The following is a 23,826-nucleotide window of genomic DNA, read 5'->3' as shown; positions in this document are numbered from 1 at the left end:
TTTGAAATTTAATACTAAAAAGGAAAATGAATTGTCTCCCATATTTTACTATATTCCATGTTTTTTGGATGAATAGATAGAAATGCTCCCATCGCCTCCTCTTCAGTTTAAAAAGCTTACCACTGACTAACAAAATTTGTATTGAGAAAAGGGAAGCTGAAACTAGTGCCTAGTTTACCATCTAAAGCAAAATTTTTGAAGTTGATCTATTCCTAAGTAAGGGTTGATTTATTTTTAGTGACTCTAGTGACAGGCGTTTGTAAATGAGCCCCCTAAGCCACTCATCTTTCTGAAAATTCTTCATATGTATGCATACATTATTCCAATTTCCAAAACAGAAGTAGGCTTTCTTTTTTCTAAAGATTCCTTCTCCAGAATCTTTCATTCTTTCAGACACAATTATTTCCAACAATGCTGTTATAAAAATCCCTCTTGTAATAAAAATGAATAAATACAGTTGCCCATAACCTGACTTATTTTTCTTCAGTTTTATAAATTACGCTTCATCTGGAGAAGAGAATACCTTGCAAAATAATGAATGACATTGATGAATCATTCATGGCATGTGTAAACTTAAGGTGTTTTCACTTTCAAATCAGAATTTGTTGAGTATGTTACTATTCTGTATAAACATGATTTTCAAACATATTTGTTTATTAAGCATATATTGTGTTCTAACAAAACATATATGTTCATCAGGATTTTGAAATGCAAATCTTTTTAGAAAAAAGTATATTGTTCATAACATGTAAGATAAACATACCCTGTGAGACTGACCAGAGTAGATATGAGAAGTCTTCTATGAGTAACAAAGTGGGTGTTTTCCTGTAAACTGAGACCCATCACAGTGCAACATACATTGCAAAGACTGGTGAGTATATGAGAAGAAAGAAGCCTAAAATTAGAGGAGTTGCAGTGCACACTGAAATCCTGATGGTTATATGCTTAAAATGTCTTGCTGCTTGGAGTTTCTTGACTTTCAAAGTTTATATTTGGATTCAGTAACTGGCCTTGGGACATTTGAAAACAAAGCTGTTTGTTAGGAAATTAACAGTGTGAAACTGGACAATGCATGCAGAATGTTGCAAGACCAAGTGAATGACTACTAAATTAGCCATCACTTTAATTTCAAACCATATTCAGTAGAAAATTGATTTATATAATATGTAAAACAAGGACATTTATAAAAACACAATTTGCTATCCTTGGAACTTTTGGAAGAGAATTATTCTTCAATCTACTTAATATTCCATTAAAATGAACTACTATGCATGATCATTGTGTGATGATTCTAGTCATTCCTCAGAACTCCAATCTGAGTGCTCAAAATTTGTCCCTGAATCGGTTTCATATAGTTACCTGAATAAAAGAAAAGAAATCAGAAGTTAAAGTTTTCCTGAATAATTAATTTGTCCATGTGTGTATATGTCTGTGTGAGCATATCTTTACCCTTTTATTTTTAGTCTGAGATATACCTAAGACCAGTTATGTTTTAACCTCCTTTTTTGTTTTGTTTTGCTTTGCTTTCCTTTCCTAGGTTGTGCTGGATGGAACTCTTTGCATTTTTACAGTTCCCAAATGGTTAGAGAGAAAAGTTATAATCTCCTTTAGTTTAGGGTTTTGTTGTACTTTTTTAATCATGACAGAATACTGGAGGGGTTGTCACTAATTCTTCAGTGTTGAAGGTCTCAAGTCAAATTCATCCTTAAGTTTTAAGCCAATTCTCATTCACATATTTTAGGAAGTTTTTTTTCTGAGGTTGAATTAAATTTTATTGGAAGGTAAATGAAAATTTTAAAAAAAAGATCTCAGGTGTGAGATAACCCTACTTCATCGTGTCATATATTTGCTTCACCACCCTTGTGACTTTAGGTGTAATGGGCAGATCTAGGGAGCAAAGTGCAGAATGAAAATATCTAGATAGAGCAGCTATAGTTAAAATAACATGTTCAGAGTAAATATTTAGTCTCTATGTTCAATTTGCTATAAAAAGAAGGCCTGAATTAATTAGATACTGTAAAGACTACTTCATGCTCCTTCTAATCATTTGCATTCCTAGAAATGTGGTTTGCTTTTCATAATCATTACCAACACCAATCACAGGTATTTTAAGAAGAGAGAAGATAGGTTTTAGTCAACATTCAGATAAATCATTCAGCATAAATGCTGAATGAGGACAGAATTTTCTTCAGAATATAGTAGGCCTAGTTGAAAGGAGAAACCAAAGGCATTATTATAGGTGAGTTAAGGAAAGGTAACATTGGCAGTTATCATATAATTCTGGCCTGTGGTTTCTAAATTAAACTACTGTGATTTAGTTTAATTCCTCTGTATTTCAATGGGCAGGTAAGTTTTATTGGGGGATTCAGGGCCCTATCTGAGGATACAAATGAATTCAGGCAGATTCAGGGCCCTATCTGAGGATACAAATGAACTCAGCAGGTGAAATTAAGTAAAGCCCAACTGTTATTCCATTATCTTGATATTTCAGGCTGACTTACCTAAACAATTGACTCATTTTTTTCTTTCACTTTGCCAGGGAAGATAAAGCCTTACTTAATGCACCACCACATTCTATCTGGCAATGCTTTGAATCATCACAGATTATGATCCAAATATGGGAGATTGAAATACATTTGAATTATCTTACGAAGTAATTTTATTTCAAGGGACCCATAGTTCTACTTCTCTAGAAGCTCTCATCCTTCTGAACTCTTCTGAACTTGAAGGCTCCTCACTTCTCTGGCTGACCTACATTCCTGGCTCATTTTTATCTCAAGTTCTCAACAGATCATTTTGCTAAGGAGATAGAATATACCAGATTGGTATTCTATTGCATTTCAGTTCTTTCTCGAGAATAGATGGATGAAGAGCATTTTATGTCAGTTAGATCATTCAAAACTGTCTTGTCTTGTTAACTTTCTGCAGTTTCCAGAGCAGAAGGCACAAAGTAGAAACTGAATTTAATTTCACTGTCCTAGATTCTGAAGGTTTTAGTTAGGAATCTTTGTTCTGCCAACCAGGAGAAAAGGGGAAATGAGAACTGACTATCTGTTAGGGCATTGCATTATCTCATATTGTTTTAATATGCTGAGCAATTTTGAATGGCATAGTCTTTTTAAATTAGGGAAGAGTAGTGCAGGCATTATCTTTTGTCTAGGATAATGTTTGCTCAGAAGGTAACTCCTATGATCAATAGTGATCTTAAACTTTGAAAGTGATAACTTTGCCTGTCATTTGGCTTTGGTTTTAATTTAGTGTTTGTATATATGAAGATAAGCATTTGCAAAATAAGGACACTAGAGTTGACAGTAAGGGCTAACTTGGGTAATAAGCAGGAACTACAATGGATGATGGAAGTTACTTATATTTCCTATTGGTAAATATATTATGATAGCAAATTGTAATGTCTCTTCAAGGCTAAAAGTGTTTCTTGTAAAATTAGGAAACTCACAGAACTGGATTATCAAAAAGGTAAAATGAAAATTTCCTCAGTGCTTAGTGGGATTGATTTGTATAGTTGATTTTGATAGCAGTGTACATTGATTTATACTGTTTATGTTTTTAAAAATAGCAACTGAAGGAAATAAAATGTGTTTTCTAGGCTTTGGATAGTGGGCTTCATGTAAATCAAGATACATGCAAACAAAACAGGGCACCATCACACCCAAATATTTTTCTAGTTTTTTTTTTGGTACAGATGCACTGATGGATTTGCAGTGGGGGAGTTCTGGCTATATCATAGTACATTAAAAATATGATGAGATAACTTGTAATAGCAAAAAATTAATAGCCATCTAAATCTGACCCTGAAGTCAGAATTGAATTATTCTTAGTTTCCAACCTCTGCTCTTGTCCTGTGTTTATAGGAAACCTGGAAATACATTACTTTTAACTAATTTGATTTTCACCCTAGAAGGTTATCTTTTATTTTTTAAATTTTCCCATGGCAGTTTTGTTTTATATGAGAATAGCTCTCCAAAGAACAGACACTTTACTGCCTTGAAATCCGATTGGGTCTCAGTTCTACTACCTGTGAACATGGGCAGGATGCTTAATCTCCCATTTGTAAAACAGGGGAATTAACAGTTGCCCTGCCCTACTTAAGTAACATAATGCTTGGAAAGTCACTTTGGAAACTTACAGAATTGGTAAGTATTATATTTGTGGGTAGCATTTTAAAGTAAGGGGAGGGAGAAGAAATTACATTTGCCTAACTGCTAAATACCATAGCTTTTGTCAGGCACTTTATATGTCTATTAGCTCCTTTAATCCTCTGATTTAAGCATTGTGGTCTTCATTCCACAAATAAGAAAACTGTGATTCAAAGATGTAAACCAGGACATATCTGATACTCAACTCTGGTACATGGTAGCACGTGGGTTTGAATTCACTTTAATTCTAAAGCTTATACTCTTTCCACTACCATGTGCTCCTGAATGTTCTGTAAAACACTTGTTAAAAGGTAGATTTCTGTTATCTCCAGTGACCTGAAATGCAGGTTGGAAATTACGCTTTGGGAAACCTTTAAGGGCCACTCCAAAGGTTATAAACAGATTGGAAATGTGTGCCTTCTGGTACTGATACCCACAAGACTTCTAGCTCCCAAATATATCATGGGGCTATGTCTTTGGGAATTGTAGTGCATCCAGAAGCTTTCTGCTTTGCTAAATGAGAGGGCTAGGTGAAATTATTTTTGCTAAAGTTTTACTGAACTCTAAATTCGGATGAGAAGAGGGAAATAAGACACACATATAATATAATCACTTTTCCTTCCTTTCTTTTTTCCTTCCTTTCCTCTTGCCCTCCCTTCCTCACCTCTTCCTCCTTCCTTCCCTCCCTCCCTCACTTACTCCCTTCCTGTCTCTTTGCCTCGCTCCCTCCCTCCACTCCTTCAACAAGTATACAGTGAACACCTCCTGCACACCAGGCACTAGTGCTAAGCACTGTTTTCAAGCTCAAGAGATGTGTTTGCTAGATGAATTTCTTTCCTAATTAGTTTTTAAAATCTGCAGTACATTGAAGAGTCTGCAGTACCAGAACTTGTTAGAGAAAGAAATAGTTATATTTCCCATTTAACATTTCTCCCAATCCTCGTGGACTTGCTTCTAAATATATCATAAAATTAAGTATACAGTTTTGAATCTAAAGTTTAAAACATAAAAATATTAATGAGGGCAAACAAGGGAGAAATGACACTTTTAATGAGAAATGATTGTTGTAAATATTCACATAATAGTACTGGTAATAGTCTGAAATTTCAGTTCTTACAAATGAGAATTCCGACCATATCTCCCTTTTCTCTCTCAATGAGAGCAATAAATAGTTAGAATTAGTTATGTCTCTGTTATACATGGGTTTGTAGTATAAAGCCAAATTCTATTCTGGCAAAGGAAAACCAAATATACACTTCTACAGTATTGCATATGTTAAAACAAAACAAGCCTCCTGAATGTTTTGTTTGTCTTTTTTGAAAAATAATATCCTGAAAAGCATTAAACACAGGAAAACAATATTAAAGCTGGTGTTTTCCAATATGTAAAAATTCTGGATCTAAGCTGGTTTACAAACTAAAACCCTAACTTGTTTTGCAGCCTTTGAGGAGTTTGATTAGAATGATTAAATAATGTGGGTTTTAAAGAAAAATGAAAACCTCCCAGATCGATGCCACACAGCACAGCTAATGTGTTTCTTCTAGATGTAGTCTCAGAAGAGGGTTTCAGTTTACATGTAACACAGGCCTGAACGACCAAGGAGCGAATTTGCTTTTAACAAGTCCAAGTGATAATCGTGATATTTTGCCCTTTAGTTAATGGTGCAAAGTTTATTTCTCAGTAGGCTTTTTGTAAATGAGATGCTTGTTTAAAAGTCATCTTATTTGCAGGGCTTTTTCTGTTTTTGAGAGATTTGTTTTCTCTGACTTTGAAATGCAGTGAAATCCTTTTAGAAAAAACAAAAAACAAAAAACTCTCTCTTCAATAGACTTTAAATACGCCCGGATCACATCATGGCCCCTGAAACATAACAACCATGCGGAGAAAGCATGGTGTAGCACTGTTAGCTTCTAAGGTCAATAGCCTCCTTCTCCCACCCCCACTTCACACCCCCATTTCCATTAAAAAGGATTTATATTTTCCATGTTTATGTAATTTACTACTGGGTTAAGTGTGCAATCTTAGAGTTGCTTCCAAAGATTAAGTTAGATGCTGCTTCTGTGCTAGAGAACTCCATACCCATATATAACTCACTATGCAGTAGCAAAAGGGATCCTTAAAAGCCTTATTCTAAAGGTGACAGATGGGTGTGATGGAATACTTGCATTGACCAAGCCTTCTGAGAGAGGGCTTGGTCAACTTGAAGAAAAACTCCCTTTTTGGGAGGCCGAGGCAGGCGGATCACGAGGTCAGGAGATCAAGACCATCCTGGCTAACACAGTGAAACCCCGTCTCTGCTAAAAATACAAAAAATTAGCCAGGCGTGGTGGTGGGCACCTGTAGTCCCAGCTACTCGGGAGGCTGAGGCAGGAGAATGGCGGGAACCCGGGAGGCGGAGCTTGCAGTGAGTCGAGATCGTGCCACTGCACTGCACTCCAGCCTGGGTGACCGAGTGAAAAAAAAAAAGAAAAAAGAAAAAGAAAAGAAAAACTCCCTTTAAGAGTTCCATCTAGTTAGGAGTGAAAGAACACTTATGGAGCACCTCATGGGAGGCAGGAACCCCTAGGTACTTGGAGGAATGACCTTTCATAGGAGGCGTCATCTCCATTTCACAGATGAAACCAAATTGAGGTCTTCAAGGCCCTGCCCAAAGTCGTAAAACTAAAATGGCAGAGCAGGAATTGGAATCTAAGCGTTCCAAGGTAGAGTCTGTGATCTTCTCATGAGGCAATGCTCTGAAGAGTGTGTGATTTACTTGACACTCTGGGCTTTCACTGAATTCATGCCCTTGGGACTGAAGGTAAGACAGTGCCACTAACCTCTGACAATATATGATTCCTTTGTGGAGCCATTCAAAAGTAATAAACAATGATTCAGAATGTCCAACTCTGATGGTCAGATAGAATTCCTAAAGGCTACCAGGTTTCCTTTTGTTCTGGGAAATTAACTGAATCAGTGACAATTATAGTTTCCTCAAGTATTTTTTTATGGTAACAAATGCTTGTATACTAAGGGGTAGTAGCATTGTTAAGAGGCTAGGAGCACAGTTTTTAGAGTTAGACAAAACTGGGTTCAAATCCCAGGTCTGCCACTTACCTGCTTTGTTTGTGACCTTGAGACAGTTGTATACCTAACCTATCTAAGACTTAGTTGTTCATCTACAAAATAAGAGAAATAATAATACCCACTTTATAAGGCTGCTGTAAGGATGAACATAACACCTGTGACTGACAGTCGAGTGCCTGGGATATTTTAAATGCTCAATATGTGTGAGTTAACATTACAATCATATAGAGTCTGGGTTAATTCATGGGACCTGTTGGATAGTAATGACAGATCAGGGAGATACTATTTTGGTAAGAAATGTTGTGGCTTATTTTATCTGTTATCTACCTGTCTGTCTATCTGTCTATCCATCTATTTGTCAACTATCATGTAAATCTATCTGTTTTTACCAGGCAGACTGAAGAGAAAAAGAGGAAAGTTTCATTTGGCAATGTAGATAGTCAGTATCACTACCAAGTACCCCCACTGGCTGCTAACTCAGATAACAAAAGTAAAATGTGGAACAAGGTATCCTGGTTCAAGTTACCTATATTTGTGTGTTAATATAGCCATGGATGATTCTTATACATGAAACAATATGTACTAAGTTTTCTTTATCCTAAGAAGTATGAACGCATGTTTTTATAGATGTATGTGATATGTGTGTGTATTGGTGTGTTGTTGTGTCTGAAGATTGGACTAGGGCTGACAAAAACAGGGAAAAATAATTGTTTTATAAATCATGTTAACAACTGTGATATCAGAAAAATCTTCTGTGAAGTAAAGCAATGAAACAAACTCTCAAGATAGAAATGTATTCGTGTTAAGTGTGGGATTATTGTTAATAAAGTACATTTTTAATTAATCATTATTTCTAGGCACATATAGTTTTCATCACTGGGACAAACTGATGATTTCTGCCGCTTTTTTTTCCTCTGCTTTAGGTGAACTGATTGACAGGTAATTGTTTCAGGAAAGGAACATGAAATTAAACATGTAGAAGTGTACAAATGTTTGTTATTTTGAATTAGAATGCTTGTGTATTCTTTTTTATACATTTATACTTGCTTTTGACTATCAATATAGGTAGAAGAGCTTTGTAAATTGTAAAGCAATGTATCAATATTAATTTTTGCAACTTTAGTTGTGACATGGAAAGAATCTTGATCATCTTAAGAAACATTAATTTTCTAAAATACTAACATATGTAGTTACAGAATGTGGGGATAATGTTTTTAATATGGACAGAAATAAAAGCAAAATAGCTTTTTAAGAAGCATTTTCATGCATTTCAGAAGAGATCACTACACGGGGAGTATGTTAGGGTGAGGGGTTGCATAGATACCCCTTTACATCATGCAATGAAGAAGAATCTACTCAAAAATGTGGAAAAAGATTAACCTTAGAGGAGATGGAGTTTGCTAAAAAAAAAACCCAAAAAACCGATACTTCATCTGCAAAGCAGAACATTCTTACTTCAAATGTGTCCCTTGGTGCAGTACTTATAAACAATGTCAGGTAGAAAACTATAATGACTTCCTTTGTCATTTGCAGAAAGCAGAAGCCACTGGAGAAAAACGGCCAAGAGGCAGACCTAGGAAATGGGTGAGTAATAAGATATAATTTTTCTTCTTTTTTTTGGAAAGAAAAATTTCTGTTGTATTAAATGAGAAAAGTTTTATTTCGTCGATTACATGAATTTCCAACTTCTGGTTTGATGAATCTTTGAAAGGGTTAAGGCAAGAGACAAATGATCATCACTTCCTACCACTAGGCTCCAGGTGTTTACGCAGAACACTTTTCTTTCCTGAAGGTGGACTCATTTTTCTATCTCTTATCAACATCAAAAGAGGCTCCACTCTTCCTTCAAATGGGGTAACAATGAGATGATTTTTTCAGTAGATTGAGTAACTAAAGTTAAAGGGTATTATGAAACCTTGGAAGTTGATTACAAATGGTGATAAAATTCATACACAATGTGTATGTGATAACTTTTTAATGTTTTTCTTTTTCTTTCTATTTTTTTTTTTTTTTTTTTTTGGTTTTCTCCATGGCTTTTTTTTTTTTTTTTTTTTTTTTTTTTTTTTTTTTGACACATCTCATTTTCTAGGTGGTTTGTGTTTTCTTTTTCACATGGCTTTGTTAGGAAGCAAGGGTTTATTTCGAGTTCTTCTTGCTTCCCTTAGTAGTCATTCTCCACATGCAAACATTAGAGATAGCTGTATCCATACAAGTGCACTTAATCCCATAGGCACACAGATCCTGTATCTTTTGAGGCCAGAGATTCAGTCGCCACTGAAGAGCTTTGCTAATTTTATTGCTTGAACCTTGTTCCCTTGGTTGCTGTGTTACCCATGTTCTTCTGGTCTGTCTTTCCCACTGACAGAGAAGTCCTAAAAAATGAATGAACTCATTTCTCAAGAAGGATGAGGGCATCCTTTATACCCAATGTTGTATATGATGGGTTCTTTGGCTTTCCTTTTTCCTCTTCCCCAGTTCATTCTTCACGCTCCAAATTTTAAAAAGTTTTTTTTTTCTGTTATGCTGGATTATATGTTCCTGTTTGCCATTCCTTTCTCCTCTAGAGTTCTACATCACTTTCTATTTATACTTTGGTATTGCCTTTCATTTAATTTATTCATCTTGTATTTTTCCTCTGCTCAACATGTGTTGGGATTAGATTTCTTAGCACAAGGAAATGGGATGATCTTTAGATGAAAAACATCTCAGTGTTAAAGTGTAACCTTAAAGTAAGGATATTTCATTCAACCTTCTGTTCATTAACTTAGTTCTCTCCAAACCTGCTTATCAAGTGGTGATCATCTAGCCTGTGCTTGATTACCTTTAAAGTTAGGGAACTTGCTACCTCTCAAGGCTGCCTCTTTCTTCTAGGAAAGCTCTGAACATTAGAAAATTATTCCATCTGACTCCCTGTAACTTCTGTCCACTGTCTCTAGGTCATCCTCCTGGAACATACAGAGTAATTGTTTTCACTTTCACTCATGATAGCCCTGCAAACAGTTGAGGAAAATAAACACATATTCTTTGTATGTATCTGTGTTTGTATGTAACACATACTCCAGTTTTCTCATTTTTTCCCCATAAAGGAACGTTCTTGTTGTTCTTTTCTGAGCATGTTTGTTCTTTAATCTTTTGAAAGATGTCACCTAGAACTAAATATCATATTTCAGGTGTGGGTTCCATAACCAGTGGGTTTATCACCTTCTTTATTGGACATATGATTCCAGTTATTGATTGCTGCTTAGTTAACCACTCTGAAACTTCATAGTATAAAAAAAGATTTTATTATGCACATGGATTCTTTGGGTCAAGGATACAGGCAGGGTAGATAGAGCAGAAAGTCTTGTCTCTGCTCCATGATGTCTGGGGCCTCCACTGGGAAGACTCAAGCATCAGTGGATGACTCTAACACTTGGGATCCAGAATCTGGAGCTGTTTCACTTACAAGTCTGGTGCTTTATCAAGATTGACTGGAAATCTGGGTGGGTCTGGGAGTGTGTGCACTGGATCACCCATACGTGGCCTACCCAGGATAATCAGCCTTTTTAACATGCACTCAGAGTTCCCTCTGGGAGTGTTCTGGTAACTGAGGAGGAAGCTGCAAGGCCTTTTTTGCCTTAGTCTCAGAAGTCAAAAACTGCTGCCTTCATTATACTCTAATGAGCACATTGTTGACTAACTTGATATTGACATACATATCAAATAGAGATCTGCTGTTTTCTAAGCATCAGAACTCTGAAAGGACATCACATACCATTGAACATTAATAAGAAAGATGTGTATAATCTTTCTAATAGGTAGCATAATAGAAAATAGATGAGTTATTTGAAGTCATGGGATTAATGTGGCTAAAATGAAATAAAATAAATTGTAAGCAAATACAGTGGCAGTTAACCAGCAAACTAACCTCCATCAAATGGGGCCTCTTAACTCTCTTAGCCTTTCATCTCCTGCCTTTGGACTGTCCTATAATGGTCACCAATTCACCTCCATAGGTTAGAGTCCTGTCGTCTCAGAACCTTCCTATGGCTCCACATCTGACCAGCTAATTAATTAGAACCCACCCTAGTACTTCGAAGTCACCCGGTTTACATCTACCTTTCTTTACAGTTTTCTTTTTCACCACACATCCTTAAACAGTTGATTAATCAGCCAAGCCGGAGTAAACTATAGAGCAATTATATGTTTTTTTCTTAACGGGTTCTTGCTAATTTAGGGGGGGATCTGGATTGCAGGCATTCGATCTTCCTGCTGGGTAAGAAGCGCATGTGAGGCGCCCATCACAGAAATCCTTGCCTTTCTGAGAATAGCTGGGCCATTTTCTCTGACTCTCCTGGTTTCTAATTTTTACTGGCTGTGAGAATGGAAAATATTATGCGGTGAATTGTTACAAGTCCCTGATTTGGTCCCCAAAGAAGAGTTGTTCTACTGAGAAGAGGAAATAAAAGGAAATTGTATATTTTTTCTAGACAGCGTGTTTCCTCTTTGCTTGTATATCTTCTGTTGGGTAGAGTATGCAGCCAGTCACAGCAAGGCATTCCGTTCAATGGCATTCTTTGCTGGAAAGCTTGTACTGAAGAAATAAATTATTGCATTTTCCATAGGAAATGGGCTTATACTTTATAGCAAGTTCAATTCTTTCCAACAGTGTCATTCACCGATTTCCTTGAGTTAGAGATATATTTTTGAACCAACTGGATTCATTAGGTATATGGGTTAGAAGCCAAATTGTTCCCCTTTTATTCTTGTGGGGTATTTTGCTTTGTTTTAAAGCTCTTGTGCTTTTAAAACTTGTTCCAGTAGATATTATAGATTCATGTAAGAGGCCTGGGAAAAGATACTTAGCGAGGAATCCTCTGCTCTGATGTAATTGGGATCGGTATGGGTAGGTGTAGGAGAGAAACTTGAGTCAGTCTTGCTTTAAGAGGGCATGAAGCATTGACCAATCCAGTGATCTAATGACTGTGTTAAGTAGATTTGCTTAAGAACACGTCTATTGTTTACTTTAATTCCCTTCATGTTTTTTTTTTTTTTTTTTTATCGCCCTAGTTTGAACTGGATTTCAGATCTATTATTTTTATGAGGTGGTCTGATTTTCAAGGGGTGTGTGTGTGTGTAGAAGAGGCTAGAGGTAAACGGGTCTCTTTTTTTTTCTGGCTTTTTATAGTTAAGAGCTTAGGCTCTGGATTCAGATGGCTTGAGTTCAGATTCTGGCCCGCCATTTAGCTAACTGGAGTCTTGAGAAAACCACATGACCTTTAACGGTCCAGTTTCCTCATCTGCAAAAGTTATATTTCTAATAGAGTTGTAAGGATTAAATGAGATAATGCATGCAAAGGGCTTAATAAAGAGCATGGCACACAGGAAGTGCTCAATAAATGTTGGAAATTATGATTAATTTCACTGTACATTTTCATTTTGACATTAGCTATAGGCTAAACCTTAATTACTTAAAGCCACCAGTAGTTACACATAGAATGAATGACAGAGTTACATGTCAGACTAACCAAGTACCCTTGATAGTATCATTATGTCCTCAATATGTTTATGCTGAATATTAATCAAGTTTAAGAACTGCTTATAAATAATACTAAAATGCATTTTTAATTCTCTTTGCTGTTAAGGGGGAGTTTTACATTGCAGCTTAGAAGCCTTTCTTCTAATAGTAGAGATTTGGTGTCATGTGGTGTTCATCAATTTCAAAAGAAGTATTTCTGCTGTTTGCCTCAAGATGTACATACAGAGATGGCTGATTCTCAGAACTTCTATAGAATTCCATTAGCCAGTCCTGCCAATTGAAATTTGGCATTTAATATTTGCATTTTTCTATTCTTGCATAGGAAAGGAGCTTGTCACATACCTAGTTTAGTGATGGAAAGCATTTGGAGAAAGTTGTAGAGAGTGGGGCTCAGGCTCAAGAATACAATGAAGTAATAAAGTTGTTAACCTCCTGTATAAAATCCTCCGTGCAGATGTTGCTTAGTGATGCAGCTAGTGCTTCTGGAGGAAAAGAAGCAAGAACCAAATAATGAAGACTACATCAATGGGAACAAGTGATAATTTTAGGTGTTTTGTTCTCAGAATATTTTAAAAGAAAGGAAATTAACAACAGAAGAAAAATATTTCCCAATATGAATTAATGGTTTTTAAAAGAAAAAAAAATCTTTCTGGAGATACTAAGATTGACCTAGAAGTTGATCCAAGGACCAGATGCTGAAACTGCACTTCAGTTGGTCACTAGAAAGATCCCAGCAATCCCCAGCTGGTTTCTCAGGCTGCTGATTCCCTTTATTTGGTAATGGGGTGTGTGCAGTACGTCGATTAAAAAATATGCATTTCCATTCCACTGCTTGTGAAGGGGAGCAGTTGTCTTTCTCTTATTAAAGAGCTTGTGATACACAGGAAAGTGATGTAATTTTATTTATTAGTCAAACATGTGAGGATTCTAGATAAGACAACAAGGGTTTTTTTCCCTCGTTTGTAGAAATCTAGAAATTTAAGTGATGATTTGAGGATCAAGAAGGGAGAACTGAATCAAAATAAAATTTACTACACCTATTCTTTGGTTTTGGAATTCTTTGGCTTTCTTCTAAAGATCCCAAGCATTAATGTATTGAAGAACCTGGAAATCTGATTTTGAAGCTAAAGCATTAGGTTTTCATGTCCATTACTTTTCCCCTCCAGAGGTTTGCTACTTAAACACACACACACACACACATACACACACACACACACACACACCCCAAAAACTTTTAGCTGTTTGTAATTTAAGACTTTCCTTGTTGAAAGTGGCTGGGAGTGGTGGCTCACGCCTGTAATCCCAGCACTTTGGGAGGCCGAGGAGGGCAGATCACTTGAGGTCAGGAGTTCGAGACCAGCCTGGCCAACATGGTGAAACCCCGTGTCTACCAATAATACAAAAACTCCTGAGTGTGGTGGCCCGTGCCTGTAGTCCCAGCTGCTCAGGAGGCTGAGGTAGGAGAATTGCTTGATCCTGGGAGGCAGAGGTTGCAGTGAGCTTAGTGATCATGCCACTGCACTACAGTCTGGGCAACAGAGCAAGACTCCATCTCACAAAAAAAAAAAAAGAAAGAAAGAAAAGAAAAAGAAAAAAGAAAGAAAAGAAACTGAAGTATATAACTGCAGCGTTTAGAAAGGAATATCCAATAATGCAGATTGTAGATAATTGCAACTTTGTACTGGAGTTGGTGGGGAAGAAAATGACTTTGATATAACATCAAAAACTCTCTGCTAATGGAATATGTGAAGGTGAAATCATTTTCCCTTAGACCCTTGAAACAGGAGATGCTCTTTTTAAAGCAACTGGATTTTAAAAATATATGCTTAGTAATTAAATATAAATTTGCTGATGCATATAATGCATTCAAAGTTGGTAAGTAATATTTTCTGAAACTAGCTTCTCCTTTGCAATTATGATAAAAATAGAGTACTTTCCAATTTTTTCCCTATGGAGAAAAGTAGCTTAATATTGTTTTGTTTTAATAGTTTACTGCAAAATTCACTAAAATGATTATTTAAAATTAAAAGATGAAATATAAAAACACAAATAAGTCATGTCTAAAAGGCAAGAATTGAATTTGATCATTCATGTTTTGATTCAATACTAACGTCTTTTTCATTTGTTTTAATATGCAAGTGCTATTCTTAATTATTCTGTTAAATGAAGACTTTCCAAAAAAGAGATTGATAATCTGCCCTACTTGGTCATCCAGTTCATCCAGTTTAGCACGGCCAATCTCTACCAGACACTAACCATTTAGGATTATAAAAGCATTGACTGCAGAGTCTGAAGCTCCAATGACTCTGCTGCTGTGCCAAAATAGCATTGACTATTTTTCTCACTTGTGTGGAGTGGCAAATTTTAGACAGGAGGTAGTTTATAAAAATGTCTTGTTTCTCCATATGTTATCATCAGATCAACAGAGTCCTGGCCAAGACCGTATTCTCAATTTTTAATTCTAATAAAATGACAAATGTAGAATCAGTGACCATTTTGTATGACAACAAATGTATATAAGATTTTCCTTACACAGTGTACTAGCCCTACTCCCATACACGTTTACCTACATTCACCTTACTGTAAGTATTTATGGATGGTAGTAAATATTTCTAAAAGGTTGGAAATCCTCATACTGTATATTAATATGCCACTTTTTTTACTAGGTAAACAAGTAAAATGATTATATTCTAGGAGAATATTTTTGTTGTGTTTTTAAGGGTGGAGCCTGCTTTTATAAGGGTTTTTGTTTTTGTTTTGTTTTGTTTTGTTTTTGAGACAGAGTTTCACTCTGTCACCCAGGCTGGAGTGCAGTGGCACAATCTCGGCTCACTGCAGTTTCTGCCTCCCAGGTTCAAGTGATCCTCCTATCTCAGCCTCCTGAGTAGCTGGGACTATAGGCCCATGCCACTATGCCTGGCTAATTTTTGTTTTGTTTAGTAGAGACGCGGGTTCATCATGTTGGGCAGGCTGGTCTTCAGCCTGACTTCAGGTGATCCTCCCACCTCAGCCTCCAAAAGTGTTGGGATTACAGGCATCAGCCACCACTCACGGCCTTTAAGATTTTTTTAAAATTCAAGGAATTCCTGATTCTAAACTCTTCAATACTTGACACAAACATTTAAACATTTTTGACAAAAGATGGGATGAAATCAAGCCTACTCCTTGTACTCCAGATTGAAAAAAGGACCTCTGTATTTTGATGGGCTGAATACCTTTGGGCAGGTTGCTTAATTTATCCATGCTTTTTCTCATGTTTAAGTGCCTGACAGGAACATTCTGTCCATAACTAATGGCTGTCAAACATTTACGGTTGTAAAACACAAAAACCTGTATTGCTCCAGCCAGGGACTGATTATTGAGTTTGTGATGATGCAGCCTCTTGTCTCCTTCTTTGCTTTGTTTTCTCGGTTCCCGCCTGCTGCCTGCCCTTTGGCCATTTCACTGCTCATTAGCGCCTCCACCAGATGGGGGGCAGGGGCAGGAACAGGGGGTCAGCTCTGGTAAAAGGCTTGGTGAGAAGGAGGCTGAGAGTAACAGCCAACATCAGGTTTTCAGATTATCTACATCCAGGCTCGCCCCCAACCCTGTCCTCAGGAATCACTGAATGCAACCATGACACTGAAATGTGTTTTTCATTCATTATTTTTTCATTCTTATAATAAACGTGGTTTTATAAGTTAGTTAAAAAGTTAAAAAGTATTTTTCAAGATGTCATAGTAAATAAGAGTCCCTTTTGAGCATTTCGTTAGTAAACGATGAATGGCTGCCGGTCAAGCTTGTTCTGGCAAGTCTTTCGCCTCTGTTCAGATTCAGAAGAATGGCACCAAATCTATGCTTACATTAGGCTCAGGTTGTGGAATGTAGTTCTTTCAATTCAGGTTTAGGGAATTTGCCTTATGATGGTGAAAGAGTCCTGTTTGGGTGTTAAGAGGCCACAGAGCTAACCCTAACTATATGATCAAGGAAAGCCCGTGTTATCACATTGTACTGTAGTTTCAGTGTGTTAACTCAGAAAATGCACCTGAAGTGCCTCTTTAAACGTGACATTGTGCAGAAGGCACAGCACGTACAGAACAGAGATACAGACAGAGGCTACTGAAACACTTTTGTTTGTTCACCTATTTGGTTGCTTGTCTCTTTCTTGGCTGGATCATGTAAACCCTAGAGCTCCAGTTCTGAGACCCTTTGATTTTGTGATTTTCCCATTTGTCTAAACATTTTGCCAAAGCCATCTGACATTATTATGAATCAAGCCTGTGCTGGGTCCTAGGGATGTCAAGGTTAACAAGATAGGTGGGATTGCCTTTGGGGAATTTATAGTCTGGGGAGTTCTAAAGAGATAACCTGATGCCTGCCAGGTAGATTATTATTCTGTGCTTCAGATGTTAGGAGGTTAAATTAAATGACAGTTTTCAAGTATTTTGAGCTCTTTAGAATTTAAATCCTTCCATAGAAGTAATTATACTGCTTTCCAAATCCTAACAACACACTATCGGAATTTACTTATATTAACACCATAATTTGAATGTACATGTACATGTATACATATATATATACACATACACACACACTTATATATGATATACGAATTGGTTGTACTATGTACTGTGCGCCTGGGGTCACATTCTCTCATTATCATCACAGCAAATATTAAAGCTAATACAAAATGTGTACAGATTTGATTTATCAAAGTAGTCAGATTTCATCTAGTTAGTATAGGTTCAAAAAGATGAGTGTTAAGTCGTCAGGTCCCAGCTCCAAAAAGAGGGAGAAAAAGGGAATCAGAAAAACCAGGAAAATTCTGGTGAGCCATTCAACATATGGTGATCTTATTTTTCCTCTTTGTGCATACTCAGTATAATTTATGTTTATCAAATAATTTTTAAATCACCAGGTCTTATAGCAACTTAATTATATACTTTAATATTTCTGAAAAGTGCAGCCCTTTGTGTTTTAAAATGAGCTCTTTGAGGGTAGGGTGCATATCTCATATTTATCTTTTCACCCTCAGCACCTAGGACATAGGAGGAGATTCAGCAAAGTGATTAAGAGCTCAGACTGCCTGGGTTCAGGTATCAGCTTAATCAAGACAAGTTGCTGATGGTCCCAGCCCCTGTTTCCCTGTGTGTAAAACAAAGGGTAATCATAGTTTTTGTCTTGTAGGATTGTTTCGTAAGAATTAAATGAGAAGCCATCAAAAAAACTTTACTCAGCATGTGGCAAGCTCTCAATAGGTCATAATTGTTGATGTTAGTACAGTCCCAGGCCCATAATGGTGCTTACTAAATGTTCGGTGAGTAGGATGACAGTTTTTCTTTAGTGTGTATAAAGCATGGCTTTTGAATTTTTGTTTTCCAGTAATGAGTGTGGATTTGAATTACATTCTTTGACTTAAAAAAAGAAAAAAACCAAACATGATTTGTATTTCCAAAGAGGCTACACTGGTTTTTTTTTTTTTTTTTTTTTTTTTTAAAAAAAGCACAACCTATAGGCATCAAAGCAGATTTGTAATAATTTTGAATTCCATCTTATGCCTTTCCGCTAAAGAAGTAAGCTGCTAGCCACTATCAACCAGGCCCAATAGAAACTTTGAATGTCTTGCCCTATATTAATATTTCCATTCCCTCGCTCCTGGAAATAGCATTCTGCTTTCCAAAATAGACTCTTATGCTGTACCTTAGAAGGATTTTTGTCACAATTTTGGATCATCAGAAAAACAGAAGACAGTTTTATTGGCCAAACCTCATGAACTAATTTTCTAAGGTAGTTTCTCTCTCTGTTTTACAAAAACTCATTTTAATGGCCTATTCGTGTCCCATTTTCTTTCTGTTAATTTTTAGTACTAACATGAGAATAAAGAAAAGTAAAAGTAACTCTATTTGTTTCTTTTGAGGGCATCTGAAAGCACTTAAAGTGACACATTAAGGCAGTAGGGTGTACAACTAAAGATTTACTGGAGACAAAAATCTGAAACGCTAGGCTTACATCAACATGGGAGTAAGTACTTCACAGTGAGAATAATAGATCGCAATGTTACATAACTTAAAAGTTTAAGCATTACCAATAACGGAGGTTCAGGTTTACCAAGTTCCCAGAAAACCCAAGTATCTTCACTATTAAGGCAGTGCCCCAGTGCGGGAAGCACTAGATCCCAAGGAGGTGAGATAATAACTCTACGCGCATGGAGGAACATGGACTCATACGATTATGGTTGGTAATGTTCTAGAAAGCACCATTTGTTTTGCAGTGTCTTATTATTTCCTGTTCAGAATGATTGTGATGTCAGAGAAGTACATCCTATGCAGTTTGTGTCAGAAGCTGATCCTCGAGTGTAATTTCCTTATTACAGGGTCTCTGTAATTTTCTTTCCTGCCATTATTCTCTCAGGTAGTCCGACTTCAGTATTCCTTACATTCTCTAGTGGAAACTTGATGAGGCATTTGCATGCCTGGGCCCACTCTCAGTTGATAGAACTGGGGGTGGGGTTAGAATGCATGAACATGGCCATCTCTGTGGCCCCTCATTCTCTTGAGAGATGGACGTTCTTGGCACTATGCACACTTTATGAGTGTTAAGGAAAGGATGAAAAGGCAATGAGTGATCTTATAACATGTTCATTCTGTGCTATTGCTAAATCTAAAATTTCTCTTTTAAAAGAAAGTATAGTTTGATTTACAAATCAATAAATAAATCCCTTATTCCCCTTTCATATGTTTGGACTATATATTTTCCATATATATTTGGTGAAAATTATCTCATTCCCAATCCTAATTCTCCTTATTATAATTTCTTTCATAGCTATGTTGTAGAGTTTAATGACATTGTTTGGATTGCTATTGAGATTTTCCTAAATGAGAGTGCTTATTTCCAGACTGCCAAACCAAGACAATGGTCAGCTCTGAATTTTTTTTTTTTTTTTTTTTTTTTTTTTTTTTTTTTTTTTTTTTTTTTTTTGAGGCTGGAGTGCAGTGGCGCAATCCTGGCTCCCTGCAACCTCCGCCTCCTGGGTTCAAGTGATTCTTGAGGTACAGCCTCCCGAGTAGCTGGGATTACAGGTGCCTGCCACCACGCCTGGCTAATTTTTGTATTTTTAGTAGAGACAGGGTTTCACCATGTTGGCCAGGCTGGTCTCAGACTTCTGACCTCAAATGGTCCACCTGCTTCAGCCTCCCAAAGTGCTGGGATTACAAGCGTGAGCCCCTACGCCCAGCCTGTATTTTTTATTTAGTATTGCCCTTCCTCTATTGGTAGTTGACTTTTTTGTGGATATTAAAATTTGTCATCAAATCAGCCAGGCTTAAAGTTTTGTGCCTTCCATCCTGTTTAAACAATTGATGAGCTACATAAAACCATTTAAAATTCATAATTTTATAAGCAGTAAATTGGTAACTTTTTCTAACATATAGTCCTCCTTGCTATTAAATTGCTTATCTTAGTGGAGATCAGTTGGGATCCTTTTCAACTGTTAAGACCTATAGAAACAAAACTGTTACAGCTGTGATCCTATTTACACTGTTGGAAGTTCTTAGGGAGCCATAGTATTTATAGGAAACTAATTCACGCTCAACTCACTTGTACTGCATTGTTTCCTGCTATGATAAAGCAAATGGGTTATGTATATTATTGCTTTAATAGAATAATGAATGCACTTAGATTGTATAGTGTGAGAGAGTTTGGCCTTACATAGTCATAGTATGAAGAGAGACCGATTTTTTTTTTAACTAAAAAAAGACTTTTCTGCTGGGATTGTAATAATGTGGTAAGTATTCAGACTTACTATTTGCTATCTTTGAAGCAAATATATCACAATAAACATTTAGAGAAGCTGATATTTTATATCCCTAAGGCAAACACAGAATTTCCTGATTTGTGTGAAAATTTGGGTGTTTTATCCTGTGGTTTTATTTTATTTTTGAGTCTGAGATACTTTTGTGTCCAAGAAAATGTTTAGATTAATTTACTTGTAGTCTTGAAGTTATCTTTTGTAGAAAACCATCCTTATGTGTATGAAAAAAGCCATTTAGAAAGGAGATTTCGTGAGTATCCTTGACAGTGGTGTACAAGTTTAATCATCTTTCCTGTGGCAGGAGAGTCTTCATGTATTCAACCTAGAATTTCTCCTTTTACGGTTCTTAGTCCATTTCCTCTTGTCTTATTCTTAATGGTGATAGAGAACATCTGCTATGTTCCTCTTCAAAACATATCTTCCTACTTGGGGTACTGTAAAGTGTACATACTTTGGGTCCTAACATATCTGCATTTGAGTCTAAACCTTATCACTTACTAACCTTAGGCCTTTGTTACCTCTCTGAGACTAAATTTCTTCTTTTGTGAAACGAGGCTGGTAATATCTCCATTGTAGTTTTAGCTAAAGTATCCAGTACCTAGCAAATGCTCAAAATGCCATTATTTTGGCCTGGCACGGTGGCTCACGCCTGTAATCCCAGCACTTTGGGAGGCTGAGGCAGGTGAATCACTTGAGGTCAGGAGTTCGAGACCAGCCTGGCCAACATGGTGAAACCCCATCTCTACTAAAAATACAAAAAATTAGCCGGGTGTGGTGGCACATGCCTGTAATCCTAGCTACTTGGGAGGCTGAAGCAGGAGAATCACTTGAACCCAGGAGGCAGAGGTTGCAGTGAGCCGAGATCACGCCATGGTACTCCAGCCTGGGTGACAAGAGTGAAACTCCGTCTCAAAAACAAAAACAAAAACCAAGAAATTAGATGGCCTTGGTGGTGGGCACCTGTAATTCCAGCTGCTCGGGAGGCTGAGGCAGGAGAATCGCTTGAACTCAGGAGGCGGAGTTTGGAGTGAGTCAAGATCATGCCACTGCCTGGTCAACAAAGGGAGACTGTCTCAAAACAACAACAGCAACAACAACAAAAATCATTAGTTTTAAACCCTGTAAAAATATGTTGTCAGCTTTCCATTTTCCACAATAAGATTCCCAAATCTTCCTTACTATGTCCTGTTTTTCTAACTCACTAATCATGGTTCTGAATGAGACTTCAAATGATATGGTAGATGGAACACTACGTTTGTGATGAAAGGCCTTTCTGACTTGCTTTCTGACTTAATGAATTTCTAGCTTTATGACCTTGGACAGGTGACTTATCCTTGAACCTGCTTGCTCTTATGTAAAAGGGGGATAATAAATGTCATATATTCTTTGTCTTCCTCTCTGGGTTGTGGTCAGAATAATATAAGAAAGTAATTTGTAATGTACAAATAAAGCACCTTACAATCATAAGGTAACAGCAGTAAGTATCAGCAATTAAAATTTCATACACTAGCTGGATGCAGGGGCTTACGCCTATAATCCCAGCCCTTGGGGAGGCCAAGGCAGGTGGATCACCTGAGGTCAGGAGTTCGAGGCCAGCCTGGCCAACATGGCAAAACCCCATCTCTACCAAAGAAAAAAATACAAAAATTAGCTGAGCATGGTGGCGCGCCAGTGTAATCCCAGCTACTTGAGAGGCTGAGACAGAAGAATCGCTTGAACCCGGGAGGTGCAGCTTGCAGTGAGCTGAGATTGCACCACTGCACTCTGGCCTGTGTGACAGAGCAAGACTCTGCCTAAAAAAATAATAATAATTAAAATTTCCTGCACTACAATAGGGTGAATGAAATTGTTCCTGTTATTTATGTAACTTCTAACACTTAGCTTGCTATCTTCAGCTTTTCCCTTGTCCTATCTGGTGGTTTATGAGGCATTTACTCTTTTACCATTTCCATCTGCTCTTGTGATTGAAAGGCTAAAACTGACAACTTTCAGATGTATCACAGAGACATGTCAAAAGAATTTCAACATGAAAGGTACTGGGTTCGTGTGCAGAAGTAGTGAATAAATAAGCAGGGTTGGGTGAGGTTAAGAGAGAGCCAGATGATCTAAGTGGTAATAAACAGGTGAAGTGTCCAGGAGAGAGAGATGAGCAGAAGAGATCTCTCCAGTAGTAGACTTTGAAGAGGAGGATTTTAGAATTCGTCTCCTAAGACATTCATTGCCAAGTTCCAACCGAACATCGTGGACAAAACATGTCTAAATGAGAAGGAAACTTTGGGACATTGAGGATTGCTTGGCGTGGAAGTGACCTGGAAGGTTACAGTGATCCCAGGCAGGAGAGGACAATGGCCATGTCTGCAGTGGCTGTGTCTAAGGGGGAAGGTTGCGGACTGACGTGTTGGGAACTGGGAGTGTGGCACTGGAGAAGACCAGTTGGATAATTGATTGCCCTGGGTGTGAAAGGTGAACCATGAGGACGGTCTAAGAGCACTGAAACTGGGGAGAAAAGAAAGTAGTGTGAACATGGTAATGCTTAAATGAATATTTACATGTGATACTGGCTTAATATTTTAAATCTACTGAATATACTGTTCAAGTTTATAGAAGCAAGAAACTTCCCCCCATATTTGTACTGTATTAATCTTTTGGTTTCCTTGCCTCAATTCAGTTTTGTTTCATGTTTAATTATGGGGCTGAAAGTACATAAGTTTGAGTAGTCTAGAGTGGAATGTGGTTAAATATCCCTGCAGATTACTTTACGTGTTTCAGTATTCCAATAAAATCAGCCGCAGTGATCCATATGGGATTTGTAGCTGCTGTTTTCCCGAGGCCCTTTTCTCCATGGCTGTCTGTGACCTTAGCCATTGAATGGCTTAATCGTTTTTGGCCTCCTCAGTCAGTGATTCTGAGCGGGCAGAGTGGTAATGTGATGTCATGTCTGGGGCATGAGCCTGCATCCTCGCCGTACATGGGTCCCACCCTTCCTGGTCTAGGCAGCTCAATGCACAGTGCTTGGCGCATCGTGAGTGCTCAATAAATTCAGTTGCTTTTCCCGTCTCTCTCTGGATCTCAAATAGGAATATCCAAATTTGAGAATGCTACCAAAGCATTAGGTTCCCTAATTAAAGTCCATAGTAAAACCTGAGGCAGATGTGTGGGAACGCAGTTCCAGACACTGTAGTTAATGTAGGAGAGATGATCGCACTGTATTTACAGCAAGGCTTCCCATGCTCATGAATCATAATAAGAACTCTTACAGGATTAATGAGTTTTAACTTATTGCAGAATTTTTGAACTAT

General features: G+C 37.2%; 1 protein-coding gene across 5 annotated transcripts in view; it reads left to right on the top strand.

The window, feature by feature from the left end:
* Positions 1–23,826, top strand: part of LOC105473439 (high mobility group AT-hook 2) — a 137,803-nt gene that overhangs the window by 5,461 nt on the left and 108,516 nt on the right. For 4 of the 5 annotated variants that reach the window (XM_024790199.2, XM_024790203.2, XM_071071496.1 and 1 more), the window contains exon 4: positions 8,754–8,804. In XM_024790199.2, the coding sequence (XP_024645967.1) occupies positions 8,754–8,804 (51 nt within the window). Of the gene's footprint in view, positions 1–8,753; positions 8,805–12,844; positions 14,292–23,826 lie in introns of those variants that run through there. The other variant, XM_024790202.2, reaches the window with a different exon arrangement.

The sequence above is a fragment of the Macaca nemestrina genome, chromosome 10 (genome assembly GCF_043159975.1).
Source record: "Macaca nemestrina isolate mMacNem1 chromosome 10, mMacNem.hap1, whole genome shotgun sequence".
NCBI lineage: Eukaryota > Metazoa > Chordata > Mammalia > Primates > Cercopithecidae > Macaca > Macaca nemestrina.
The sequence above is the reverse complement of the archived record's forward strand: the minus strand, read 5'-3'. Positions and strand labels throughout refer to the sequence as shown.